Here is a 14,998-nt window from a genome sequence, read left to right as displayed (position 1 = left end):
TAATTCAAAATTATATAATATATAGATCCGTGTTCCCGTGTCCAATATTTTTAGAGATTATACGTGTCTCCGTGTCCGCATCTGTATCGTGTTAGTGTCCATATCTATGCTATATAAAGAAAAATTTCATTGTAACCGTTTTTTTTTTTACATTTTTTTTTTCAATTCTACCCTTATTTAATATATCTCATTTTATTAATACAATTGAATATTTTGTTCTTTTATTTGAATTACTTAAAAAAATTTATTTTTTTATTTTTTTAAATTAACATTAATGTACAGTTTTTATATGACTCTCTTACTCTTTTCTTAGTTCCTTATTTTAAGACAATAAAGAGAACATATTCTCACACATTTTCACAACAAATCTCATATAAAATAAAATAACCTATACTTTTAATCACTCTTATATTTTATTTTTTACTTTTCAATTTTAATTCATTCAAAATTATTATGTATGATACATTTCTATGATAGTATAAATAAGTGTGGAAAATGTGGATACACATTATTTGTGCACCTGTTTCCATTAGTGTAAATAAAAGTGTTTAGAGTTTCCACTAGTGTAAATAGAAGTGTTTAGAGTTATTATTGGATAATAGAAGTGTTTAAAGTTATATTCGATGCGAAAAACGTATACACTTATGAAAATGCCTAATGAGAATGTAATCATTCTTATCACCGGTTTTATGTTATGGCAAGCAGACTCAAAACATTGATGAATGATTGTTGAGAAATGAAAATTGAAATTATTTGAAAATATAATTAAAAAATTGACATATAATTCAAAAGTTTTAGCAATATTAATTGCAAAATAAATAAAAAAGAGGTGGGTCAAAAGACAAGTGTTGCAGGATGAACAGTAGCTACTGTCAGTCTCTATTAATGGACCTAACTGACACCTTTTCAATAATTTGTTTTGGGTAGGCATCACTTGTTAATGACCTATACTCTGTAGGTCCTCTCCACTAACTTCTGTATATGATGCTCAATTTTCAAAACACAAACTAAAACTTAAATGGTGATGTAAAATCAATTTTTCTGTACTTTTAACCTCCAATATAAAATTATTAACCACTTTGAAAATTGTTTTTTATGAGAAAAACGGTTGAGAAAGTAACATATAATCACAAATCAACGATAGAAAATAAATAACACAGATTTAACGTGGTTTGATTGTCAATTATAACCTACATTCATACAAGTAATTATTAAGTTTTTATTTTGTTTTGTTGTACACCAATTACAGGTAGATGTCTTTAAATAAAAATTATAAAAAGGATACAATGACTAAGCTCACCACCAAACATGGTATTTAACCAATCTAATTGGTTTTCACTTCATACCCAACACTTTTATCTATTCAGTTGTGTTATTGAAACCAAAATTATATTGTTTTGATTTGTAATTCTTTTTTTTTTTGTGATTTTGTTTTAAAAAGAATTTCGAAAATTTAAAGAAAAAAAGTTTATATAAAATATCAATAATTTTTTATTTTTAAATAATATGAGAATATTAGACTTATGGATATGATATAAAACTATTAGACTTTGGATAGCAGTTAAGAGCTAGTTAAGCGTGGCCACCACCATTTTGAAGGTAGCAGGAGGAGATAAGGATCGTAGTTGGATTTATTTGAAACTGACCCAATAACACAAAAATAGACTGCATTTTCCTTTTCATTTATTCTTATCTTTTGGACTAAACTTCACAACCTTTCTTCTGCTGACACCAGCTATTGGACAAGCCCAATACAACAACGGACTCTGCACAACCCTAAAAGCTACATCTTTAATGCTTGCGTCACCTACCTCTACCACCTCAAAATAAAAACTTAAGAATCACAAAGAAAAAACACACTATAATCCACATTTTGAGTAGTTTTCGTATGAACTCATTTTAATCTGGTTACCACCATTTTATATACTATAAAATACAATGGAATGTATGTACTGAATTAAATATTATACGAGGATTCAAAAAGATACTTCAACTTCTCAATCCACAAGAATTTTTTCCTCCCCAAACCAAAATATGACTACCTACCTACACCATTATTTTTCAAGGGCATTATAAATTTTCATAACACCCTATCAGATACATGTGTAACCCTAACATAGGAGCTTGTAGTACAAATATTTGTAAGAATTAAGGTAGCACAGACATAGAAACCATCACGTAGACAAGGAAATTAAATGAAGTCTTCCATTATTAGAAGTTTGGAAAACGTTAACAACACAGTTTTTATATACTTTGTTCTATTAATTACAACTTATTAGAAATTATAAACTTTTGTGGACCCAAAACCTTATTTGTTGGAGAGTAATCTATCAGCACTTTTAGAATTTTATATGGTCAGACTTTACCTCACACCAGCTTATGCTTCTCTTATCATTCATACATGCTAATAAAAAGAGGCACAGAGAGGGAGACAAACATGTTTGAAGGAAAATACTGCATATATATCCAACCAAAACAAAAAGAAGTACTGAATTAATGGAAAATGTAATTTTGAGGCCTGAGGTTAAGGCAGATTGGTGAGACCCTTTAGTTAATTATTTTGGGTGCAAAGGAATCCTGATATTCCAGTGAAGGTGTGAGGGAAGGAGTCATTATAGAGGTTGTGACTGGTGCCATGTGAGCTACCCAATTATCATTTTTTTGGTGACATTCTGAACCTACTGTTTCACTATACGTGCCAAATTCAACTAGGACAAAAGCACATTACTAGTGGAACTGCCCTATGGACACCAATCATCAATTTAGAAAAGACAGAAAGTAAAGAACATGATGTTAACACTCAACAGATAAGCATATAGCATTCATTCTGAACCGTTTCATTAAGTACCAGAATTCAACTTGGAAATAACGAGCATGATTTTAACAAAGATAACTTCCCATTTAGTGAGTGAGGTTTAGCAATGAGAGTAAAACTCAAAGATAATGCTCTTATAGTGAGTATTGAGCACAACAGCTTCAAAAAGTTTAACTGCCTCCTTGGAATGCAAAGCAAGACAATATGATTCCAATCAAGAATCAAATGTGGTCTGTGGACCAAACAATGTTTTTTTTGATCTGGCGTGAATGTCTCTGACAGTAACGTATTCTGGCATCTGCATCCTGCTTAAAAAGCAGAAATAGTAAACACAGAAAGTGAGAGTGGCAGGTTATGCACAAAAATCAAATTTGGTCACTGAATAAAATGGTAATGTGCAGTACCTATGTCACGCTGGTTAAATTTTGACCCAAAGAAATTCTCAATGAGCTGGAGGTGTTCATACACTTTATTCTATTACTCAAGATGCTATTGATATGGCCAGGTGAATATCACCAGTTTTGGTTGAATAACAGGTACATTTAGGTAATTTTTTTAATAAATACTCTTGGTAATAAGTAAAAATGAGAAAAATGAAACACCATAACTTAAAATTAATTTCTGCATAAACTATTCCACATAAATTTTATCTTATCCACTTCCTTTAAAATTTGATTTTTAATTTAGATTGAAATATGTTTTGTTTCCTGTAAAATTTCAAACATATTAAATATGTCTGCTAAATTTTTTCCGTATTTTTTCATTTCTGTATTTATGTCATTGTTAGTAATGAGACAGCACCATCCTTTCAATCAGAAGAATAGCAATCCCGTAATATAATAGTGAGGCATTAAGTAATTATGGTTATCCTAAAAGAGTTAGGTATTAAGTAATTATGATTATATCAAAAGAGTTGGATATTAAGTAATTATGGTTATTCTAAAAGAGTTTTACAATACACCACCATAATCGCAATGGATAACTAATTTAATGCTGTTGATATTTAAGAAATTAAACTATAAAAAAAATAATTAAAATTGTTTTTGAGATTTTATCAAACATTTAAAATGTGAAATAAGTTAGAAATGATATGGTATGTTATTGTAAGGGTTAGACTCCATGGAAGTCCACTCTTATACATATAATCACTCAACTTCTTCTTTCCAATTTAATGCTAAATTCAACTCACAAGTATACTCAAATCCTAATTCCATAGTAAAATGAGCCTACATTTTCCTATTAAGAATTGATTTCTTGAGCACTTACTAAACAAACTTGCTTTCACAACAACTAATAGTCAAGTTCCATTCTCAATTACAAAGTTCATTAGGTATTTTGATTTGGTTCTAGATTACAAAAAATAGTTTACATCCAATGAATCATATATCAAACTATAGATGATCAAACCACAAGCATTAAACATAGAAACAAAATACTAACATAATGGAAATACATATATAAATATAAGCAATACAATAGTTTAGTTGGTTACATTTAACCCCAACAAAATGGGGTTAACTTTTCACTATCATGAAGAGTCGAAAAAGAAAATATGGACAATGGAGGGATATGGATAACCAAGGAGAAAAAAATGAGAACCTCGAGGAAAACTTAACATTGTGGTTTTTTTCTTCAAAAATCACAACAACCACCTTTCATGGAAAAACAAAAAGAAATAAGCTGAGGGTGCTATGTTAGCAAAAGTGGTGTCTAGTGTCACATGTTACATGCTGGATGTGTCTCTTAGACTCACACTCAACATGAGTAATCCATTATTGGGCTCATGAACTTAGATGCAAGCCACACTCAACATGAATCATGTGACACTCAATGTAGAGGTGACATTTAATGTAGAGGCAACACTCAGCCTCGGATAGGTGGCGCTCAACCTTAGTGACAATAGAGTTTGACTCAGGTAGCGCCTAGTAGTACAAGTTCAATGGAGGTACATTTGTGTTTAGGAATGACAAAAACCGATAGTGGTGAAGTTTATAAAGAGTGGGGGTAGCCTCAAACCCCAATCTTCTTGTCAATTTATCGTCTTTGAAGTTTTTCCTTAAAAAAGAAATAAGGAGTCAATGTTGTTGATGATTAAGAAGAATAAAAATATTTTATATTATTTATTCACGTGTAAGATAAGGATGATACAATACGTGTGTAAAGGAACAAGGTAAAGAATGAACTTTAGTAACTTTGGATGCATATTAGACATATTAAAATTACGTTCAATTTGAGTACATTATTTTGATCCCAAATATTATTGATTAAGATTTGTCATTATATATTAATATATATTTATGGTTAAAATCTCTAATAGTGAGATATCTTTTTTATAATTATGTATTTATCCTTTCCCTATCCTTAATTAGATTTTTTGTATTATGTATTTATCCTCAATTATCTTGGATGAAAATATCATGTCATATAATAACCATAATGGTTTTTAAGATGTGCACATTCAAATATTTTTTAAATGCTTTCATTGGATAAAAAGTTCAAATAAATTTTATTCTTAACATAATCATATTCGAAGCTTTTGGAAAATCTTGTATCTTAAGAAATAAGAAACAAGAAGTTTGAATATATTATCTAAATGATTGTGATGATTATACACTCAAATACCAGTTTATAATTGTGATTTGATTAATAGAATTTAAAATTACTCGATTTCAATTCAGTTGTAAGTGTATGATTGTGAATATATTAACCCTGAAAATATATTCCAATACAAGAAATTTGTGTGCATAAAATGACAATACAGCTGGGCTTGAAAAATGGATATATTTGGATAAGCAACTGGATGATGGCCCATGAAAAAGTGTAGAGTAGAGAGTAAGCAGCAGCAGTGGGGTGTGAGGTGAAATATGAGAAGAGGAAAAGAATAGGAATGAATGAAATGAGGGAAAAAGATAGAGAAATAAGAATTGGTGGTTGGCATAGGTAGAGAGAGTGGATAGTGGATAGTGGAGTAGAGAGGTAGTGGTCTTGTCAACATGATTGCAACTATGTTTTCTTTTGTTTTCAAGAGTTTGAGTGAAGCACTCCTCATGCACAGGCTCTTTCTTGTTGGGGCCTTTTCTTTTGTTTATGATATGATTTTGATGTTCACTCACCCACTCAACCTCAATCTTAAAAACTCACAATGAATCACTCAATCAATCACTCAAATCAATCACTTTCCCTCTTTCCTTCCTTCACTGCCACCACTATCACCTTCACCTTCACATTCACCTATTTTAATATCCACAAACCTAATCTTCTATTATATTAAAACCAAATGCAAAACCTTATTTTTAAAACCCTATTTTCTTACCGCTGACGTATGTCTGGCCTATGTTACTACCAGCTCCACTCCTTTATTCCAGTTTTTGTATTAGTAAATGCAAATATATATAATGACCGATTACCAACCAATTAAAAAAACACTTGTTTTTAAAATAATTACTATAGAAATTAATAAACTATCATATTAAATAAAATAATATATATTATTATGTTGATAAAAATTAATTAGTATATTAATAAAATTAGATATTATTTTAGAGATTAAAAAAAAAAGTTGATATCTAAGTTAATTTTTATTATTGATTTAGTATCTTATCTAAGTTTTAACTACTAATTATTTAAATTTTAAATTTTAAAGTTGATATTTAAAGCTTGGTAAACTACCGATATACTAATTTATAAATTATATATTAATAATAGAAACTAATTAGATAATAATAATTTTTATAGTTTTTAAAATAGTATTTAATTTTATTAATATAATAATTAATTATTTTTATTTTTAGAATTAATTTTTATTTAATATATTTTTTAATTACATATATAAGTTTATCTTTAAAATTAGTTTTTTATTTAATAATTTATAAGGACTGGATAAATATGTTGTTTTGATCTATTTAAGTTCAGGCTTGCAAAGCTCACATTTCAAATAAATTAGATAAATTTTATTTGCAAAATATTTTATTTCTAGGTTTGTGAAAACTTGTCCATAAACAAATTCTCTGTAAACTCAAAATAGTAATTAAACAAATAAAAAACTATAATTTCTTTAAAATATTTATTTTTCTTTTCATTTGTTGACATAAAAACTATCATACTAAATGTACCAAACCAAACGAAATTTATTTTTTTTCATTGTTTGTTTTCATAACTTTTTTTAAACACTGCAGTTTCAAATCTACAAATTAGAATGTGAATTCACATGTTAAGTCAAAGAACATCCCAATTTATTTATAAAGAAAGATTTATAATTTGTGTAAAGTCCATACTTAAGGAACCAGTCCTCAATACCTACTCCTAATGACACGATGGGATTAAATAATGTGAGAAGTATAAGGAAAATTTGTTTTTTTTCTAAATGTATCAAATCCAATTTCTTAAATTTAAATTCATGGAAAAAAATTATAGTTTGTTCATAAAAACTGTACTTTTTTAGTATTTCTATTTTTTAGCCTCTTTAATTTTAAAATGTATTATTTTTTTAAGTGATCTAGTTTCTTCAAAATTCCACATCTAAATATATAGACTTACATATGAGTTGATAGTTTTTGCATGAGTGTGTTGAAGATTTCGCATCGAATTTCACAATATATAAATAGGTACAAATCTTATCTTATAAACCAATTATTGATTTTATAAGATTAAGTTTAGGTTTAAAGTCTAATTTTTTAATATAGTTATAAAAAAAATTATACATTAATAGAAGGAGATAAAATTAGTGCATTTCAAAATTAGAGAAAAAAATTTAAGAGAAATTAAAACTAAATTTGAGTTGTTTGAGATAAAGAATAACCATAATTTAGGTGAGTTTTAGAATAATAAATGCAAAAATTGTGAAGAAAATAAAAGGATTGGAAGAATAAAGTTAGATTTTTTGAAAGATGATAATTACTAATCTTAACCATTTAAGCATGTTTGTTGTATCCGTAGACGTGGCAGACAGATCAGACAAGTGACAGAGACGAAGGCATTGCGACTGGGTCCTCACTGTGGCTAGCCGCCTGGCCCATTTTCTTTTCAATCTCTCTCTCTCTCTCTCAAAACATTGGAAGACAGAACGACAGCGTCCCGCGGGAAGCACGGGCGAAATTTTCTGTTGTAAACTGTGCCCGACTCACCCTTCCCGGTCCCTCTTCAAATCCTTCGTACAACAAACAATACTTCACCATCACTCTAAACACACATCTCAACTGTTTGTTAAAATATCTTAATTCAAATGTTTTACTTTATTTCACACCAAACTCATCACTCTTTTTCTCCATAGCATCCATGCATGCATCACTCTAATCTCTTGCTCTAATTATTGCTGCACCACGCACCACATGTTTTCTATTATATATCATCAATTTTCATTCTTTTACACTATGCTTAATATACACCACAGAGGCATCAAAAAATACTTTTCAGTCATATTTGGACCCTAGCCTAAGTGCCACCACGTGTTGTTTTAACTGTTTAAGTTGACAGGCACTTTTTTGTTTGGGAAGTACGCGGTGCACTCGTTTATATTTTTCAGTTTAACCACTGTACCATAGGGTAGGCTAGGATAAGCAAGTAGGGAATGCAATGTACCCACCATTTTGAGTCTTTTCCAAAGCTATTCCTCCACCTTTTGCCCAGAGATACATTGTATATGAGATCATCTGCACAACTTTAATATTTTTTTTAATTTTATCAAATTCAATTAACAAATATTATTAGTGTACCAAATGTCCTCCTTCCCAATACAGTTAAAACCTACTGGATCCAAATTCTCCATGTTCTGCCTTGTGCCCCAAAATTGTTTGTTGCTTTATATCTAAGGTCTTTTCACGTTACTTTCGATATGAGAGGTCACGTTCAATGAATTCATGTTCACCAATGAATACTTGCTCATATAAGGCCAATCCCCCTAGCATTTAAGCATTAGGAGGACATTATAACTTATTAATCAGTATCATCAAACAAAAATATCCTCCCATGCAATGGGAAGAAGACAGAATTACACTATGAAGCTAAAATCAAAATATTTTACAGATGACGATTGGTTCAGGAAATTCATAACCACTCAGGTACATAAGATTATGTCCGAAATTTACATAAACCTTGTTTCATTTGCCTCCTCGGTGTTTTACCTGGGGATTTCCACTAGCCGGTCCTCCTAGTGTTAGAGCCAACCCTTGAAGATCACTCCTGATTTTATGCTCCTTCGAAACAACACTAGGAGTCGCTCCCATGATTGGAAATGGTAAAGCCACTGGGGTTTGCCTTGATCGTGAACCATGGTATGGCTCTGCATGCAAACAAATTGGTGCTTCTTGTGAAGCCCTTAAAAAGGCTTGAGAAGAAGGAAGTGAAGCAGTTAGAGGACAATTTGGTTTAACACTGGCACCCTTTGAGACAACTCCTGCTCCCTGATGCATTTTTGGTTGTTTGTTACTGGTTAGAAAACAAATCATATATGATCATAACGTAACACATTATAGCACCAAAGTTTAGACACTTACAGGTGCAAATATGACTCCCCGGAAAATCCTTCCATTCACAGCTGCAGGAGATAGCGAAACTGAGTCATAGGATCCTTCAACTCTCTCCCCAACTTCAGCACCAATCTTTGAAATCAAGAGTGAAAGAAAAGAATGAGCAACTAGGAACAGCAGAGACATTATTACATGTTCCAGACTACCACACGTGCAAGGTGGAGATCGATCATGAACATGGTTAAGTAGTGATTAGTGTCTAAAAATATTTAAAATTGTGGTAGAGTGGAATTCTAATACTGAGCAAAGGATTCACCAGGTGTTGAATGGGTCGCATCATTGGTTTCTGCTCTGCAGCCTGACGTTGAGCTCGTTTTCTATCCTCGTTAACATGAAAACATTGTTCCTGTTTTAGTTTATGCTGTAGGAAATGAAGAGCCTGAGGAGTCTTAAGTGGGATGTTCTTCAAAGTTCTCTTATAATTTGAGACATTTTCGTGTTGGGAAGTGGTTGGAAATAATGTATTTGCTTCTTGACTCGGGGTCTGTTCTTGATCAGATTGATACGGAGATGAATGAAGAGACAATGAAAGAAAACTATCTTCTTGTTCCGATTCAACATCCCATACCTTTGCAGCAGCAATTCTCCTCCTCTTCTGTCGTGATGTACCTGCAAATAATCCTTTATTTTCAGCTCATATTTATTTACATAAACTTATCGATAAATACTTACACGAAGAATATAAAAAGTAAAATCTATTGTTCTATATCTACTTACTATAAAGTTTGTACAGAATAAAACATATAGCTCAACCCACCTGAATCAAAGTGATAAGGTGACGATTTTTCTGATGCAATTTCGTGAGCTCCATTTCCAAAAGCTTCCACATTATTCCTCACGAGGATAGTTTTCTGCTTCAAAATTCACTGTCAGTTCTAGTGTTGGTAAAAAAAAGGAGATACATAATGACATCGCTATGTGAACTTCTGTACCGATTTGGTATCCGCTTCTGCTGGGATAATATTTTTTTCTTGATTCCAGAAAGTTCCAATAGGTTTGCACATGGGTACGTAGTAACGCCCATTTGGATGCTCTGCTGCAAGCTGCAACACTAACAATTCATTGAGAGGACGTTCATCTTCCCCACACCTGTTAACAGAAAAGGAAAGATGAACATTGTAACATTGGTTTGAATTCCTTAAATTCATAGAAAGGATCCTACCCGCCATATATTGCAATATCCATGCCTGCAGCAACAGCTGTATGAGAAAATCGCCCTTGTGGCTGTTGAAAATGTATATCAAGTTGAGTCCACGACAAATTGCAAATATCAAAGATCCAAACGTCATTATAGTAACGTTTATCTCCAACTCCTCCGATGATATACACCTGCACATCATGCACAGCTCATACAATATTTTCTAAGGACAATTGACAAACAAAGAATCTGATCAGCCTTTTAATTTAAACCCGATGTGGCTCTACGTAATGAGCTCAAATCATGAATCCCTTAACAAAATTTGACTGTTGAATAAACTTAGAAGAACTCCATGTAAATTTAGTAATGAATTTAATTTTTAGACATTCTCTGTGTAAATATTTTCAATGTCAATCAATCAGAATAACTTTTATCAGAGAATGATAATGTAAATGATATTTTCACTGACTTTACATGCACTGTTTACCCTTAGGTAACAAGCAAGTGCTATTAATAATGAATTATTAAAAACTTGCCTTTGTTCCAATGTTAACTGCAGCATGACCTGCCCTGACTCCTGGTGGAGAACCTTGAATCGTCAACTGCCATTGAAACGCGATGAAGATGTTACTAAATCCATCATAGTGGAAAATTTAACAATTTCCCTCTGCAAACTTTCAAGAAAAATATTGGTAATTATCATAGAAGAGAAGGGAGGAGCATACTCTAGACCAAGTCATTGTAGCCATATCAAGCATATGAACATTGCCATGATACTGATCACCAGAATCTCCACCATACACAATAAGTTTGTTCCCGATTGCAAGGGTACTATGACTGTCCCTGGGGACAGGCAAATCACCTTTCAACTCAGGGGAGGTCCAATTCATGGTTCGAAGATCAAGAATATGCAAATCATTTAAATAGTTAGCATGGCCTTCACCACTACCACCAAATATCACTATCCTTTCATCACCAACCAGCGTGGCAGTGTGGCTTTCACGTGGAGAAGGAGGAGACCCTTTACATTCAGGTCGAAACCACTCTTTGGTAACAAGATCAAGTATGTGAATGTGATTCACCTTCTTGAACCCATTCGTGCCACCAAACACTATCATTTTATGCCCCACGAGAACAGCACTGTGGCTATCTCTCGGCCCTGGCTTCTCACCGGTAGTAGTAAGCTTGCTCCAAACCATTTTGTTAAGGTCCAGAGTGAGAACATCGCAAAAATGCAGCCCCCCACAGCAACCCTGAAATAATAGCCTTAGACTTTATCATCTTAAAGGCAAACCTTCAAAGCTTACCAAACCCACAATTTTAATCAATAAAAATATATAAAATGCTTCAGATTGTCCACTAATTTGGAGTTTGAAAGGTAATGTGACAGGACAAACGCGCTTCGTTGCTTTCATATGTAGAATTGCAAACGATGGAACAAAAAGAAAATGGTAATTGTTGCATTTTCTTTAATCCAGTTCAACTTTCATCTGATGCACCGAGTAATCTCAACCAAAATAATAAAATAGTTTTATCTTCAATTGTGCTTAAACTTTTGCAATAAAGTAAGAGGTCTCGGATTACCAAGACAGAGAAGCAACACGGATTCTTTTTGGGTGCATGTTTTATAATACAGGGATGAGAAAAGAAAAAGAGAAGAATGAAAAATGTGAATATCGCTATATTAAGTAAGCAGAAAGATGATGGTAACCCAAACTCGTATTGTCCCACTAATTACAGTAAGAAAAATGAATTCAGTCAACTGTCTCCAAGAAAAATAGGTGATAAAGAGATTAGGAAAAAACTAAAATTCAGAGAAGAAAGTGGTTTGGTTCTTAGCCATATATAGGTAGTAATAACTCAGTGAACTTGTGAAAGAAAGAAAAAGTAGTTATTAATACTAGAAACTAACAAAACTAATGAGAAAAATTCCCAGAGATGAAGAGACATAAGCATACAGAAAAAGCAGCGGTTCAAAGAATTACAACATGTGGGGAGCAGTGTGCAGACATCATTAATGAGGACAAGCCAGTAAGGAACAGGTTCTGAAAATATCTAGATGAGATTAAGAAACTAACCAATGGTTTTTAGTTCCAAGACTGAACTAATAACTTGTTTCCATTTTTTGAGCAAAAGGGGTTTAAGTAAACTCATACATACCCCAAAGACATACATAAGGCCCTTGGAGAAGCAAGCAGAATGCCCCCATCTTTCAGAAGGATTGAAACCCAAAACCTTTGGATGCAGCCACATTGTTTTCTTGTTGGAAACTTGAGGCACCGAAGAACTCATCTCTGAATGGTCTTTCTGCGTGTGAGTATGAATGTGTGATGGGTAAGTTGAAGCTTAAAAAAGCATATAGGTTGAACACAGTAGTTGACACAGATGAAGAAACAGTCGAGGACGAAGAGTCCTATGGAAAGAGAGATTGATTCAAAGAGGACATCAACAAGCCAAGTGATGTATCAACAATCAATATCAATAGACATGAAAAGATGGGCGCTTTCAAGTCCAAATCACTGTGGCAACCAACAGCAAGTGATGGATGTAGTGAAAACAACAATTTTTCTCTCCCAAAGGATTAAACTTCTTATATATATATATATATATATATATATATATATATATAATATTCCAATAAAAAAAATACATTAGCAAATTAATTGGAGAATGCCAACTGAATGAAACTCACATGAGAATTCTTTAATAAAATCTCCACTTTGGATAGAAGAAGTACTACGGTAAATCAAATTTTTGAAGTACCGATAAAGTTAAATATTTCACATCTTTAGCGTGATAAAAGAACAGGAATTCTAACAAAGTAAATCAAGAAACTGTAAAATACTTATAATTAAAAAATAAAAAATGGTGTAGATATTTTATATTTATGCTGGGAATTTTAATTAAAAAAGATGTATTTTATTTTTGGTTAAAATAATTAGAAATACTTATTTTACAAGGCATGGATAATAATAAAATAATATGAAGGAGCAATAGTTTAGTTAATGTTGAGAGTATGACACAATAGAAGCAATGCACATCTACAGTAGAGAAATACTAAGCGAGTGACGTATTAGATACATGTATAATGAATATATTGGTCGTGTTGCCCTGCTTGGCTGGATAAGCTTGACGATCGTGAACTAGTAGTGATGTAAAATCATGGAATGGAACATGACTTGAGAGGAGAAAGAGAGAGAGAGAAAGATAGTTTTACTACAATCAAAATAATTGCTTAATATTGTTTATTATATGTTATGATTAATAAGTATTTTTTAAAAATTTAAAGTGTCAGATACTTAACTTGTATTTCTAATTTGAGAATACTTGGCAATAAAATTTATTTAAATTTATGTTTATACATCCATTTTAAAAATAGTTTTATTTTAATAAAATTATTTATTATATTAATTAAACTAAATATTATTTTATTGATTAAATAATTATTATATTTAAAGTAGTTTTTAAATTTATAAATTATTTTTATTTAGTTAATTGATATCTATTTAGTTTTTAGCTATTAATTTTATAATATAAAGTAGTTGATAATTAATTAAATACAAATTTAAAAAATAGTTCATAAATTTAGAAAATTACTTTAAATACTATTAGTGTCTAGAATAATATATAACTTAATCAATATAATAATTAATTTTATTTTTTTAAATTAGTTTTTATTTAAAAAATTAGTGAAAATAATTATATACATTCATTTTTATTTTTTCAAAACGTATTTATTTTTTTAAACGTTGTAATTTAATAATAAACTTATTATGATATTATAATTTTGAATTACTGTTAAATAGTTTATTTTATAATGAAAAAAACAATATTTAATCTTTACGATTATTTTTTATAATTTAAGGATTAGTAATTAAACATGCTAAAATTATATATAATTTTTTTTTAAATTCTAAGATAAGGTTAGCAATAAAGAGTGAATAATAGAAAAGTTTTATTTGAAGATGTGTGCCGGATGCTGAAGACCAATGTCTTCAATGAAAATGACAATGTCAAAATCTAGCATTGCAATAATAAGTAAAACACTTTCGTTTTTGTTCCTCTTCTTTGGAGGTCCTTTCTCTCTGTCTTTACTCTTTATGATTATTTTTACTATTTGCAATGGTGGCTATATCTACTCGAGACCTCTAAGTAGAATCATCATAGGAGGATTTAGTGTTTATGGATTTTTCTAACATTTTCTCATGTGAATTTTCTTGGCAAAGTGTTGAAGGACAAGTAAAGGAAAAGGTTCATTCGGTTTTGCTGATTGAGGATTTGGCTTTATGGAACACAAATTAAAATGGTATTGTCTTGTGGAGGCAGGAAAAGTTTTACCTCGTCCCACGATAATTTTCATTGTTCTAGTTCAAAGTTGGAATAACTTCAAACCAAAGCATTTTAACTTAAGTCTCCTTATTCATAGTGAGAGATATATTTTATAAGCCCTAGTTATTTGTTTGTTTTCCTCTTAATCTTAACTAATATTATTAATCTTTGAAGTTTGTATCTTCCTTAACT

The 14,998-nt window shown here is 31.0% G+C and overlaps 1 protein-coding gene across 1 annotated transcript; it reads right to left on the bottom strand.

The window, feature by feature from the left end:
* Nucleotides 1–8,697: 8,697 nt before the first annotated feature.
* Nucleotides 8,698–13,152, bottom strand: LOC137814905 (uncharacterized). Its single transcript, XM_068617844.2, has 9 exons — nucleotides 12,638–13,152; nucleotides 11,203–11,730; nucleotides 11,014–11,079; nucleotides 10,502–10,668; nucleotides 10,272–10,428; nucleotides 10,097–10,190; nucleotides 9,596–9,948; nucleotides 9,307–9,411; nucleotides 8,698–9,213 (listed from the first exon to the last, which is right to left on the bottom strand). The coding sequence occupies exons 1-9, from the start codon at nucleotides 12,767–12,769 to the stop codon at nucleotides 8,911–8,913; spliced, it is 1,905 nt and encodes a 634-aa protein (XP_068473945.1). The 5' UTR covers nucleotides 12,770–13,152; the 3' UTR covers nucleotides 8,698–8,910.
* Nucleotides 13,153–14,998: the final 1,846 nt, after the last annotated feature.

The sequence above is a fragment of the Phaseolus vulgaris genome, chromosome 1 (genome assembly GCF_051622355.1).
Source record: "Phaseolus vulgaris cultivar YP4 chromosome 1, ASM5162235v1, whole genome shotgun sequence".
Taxonomy (NCBI): domain Eukaryota; kingdom Viridiplantae; phylum Streptophyta; class Magnoliopsida; order Fabales; family Fabaceae; genus Phaseolus; species Phaseolus vulgaris.
This window is presented reverse-complemented; position numbering and strand designations above follow the sequence as displayed.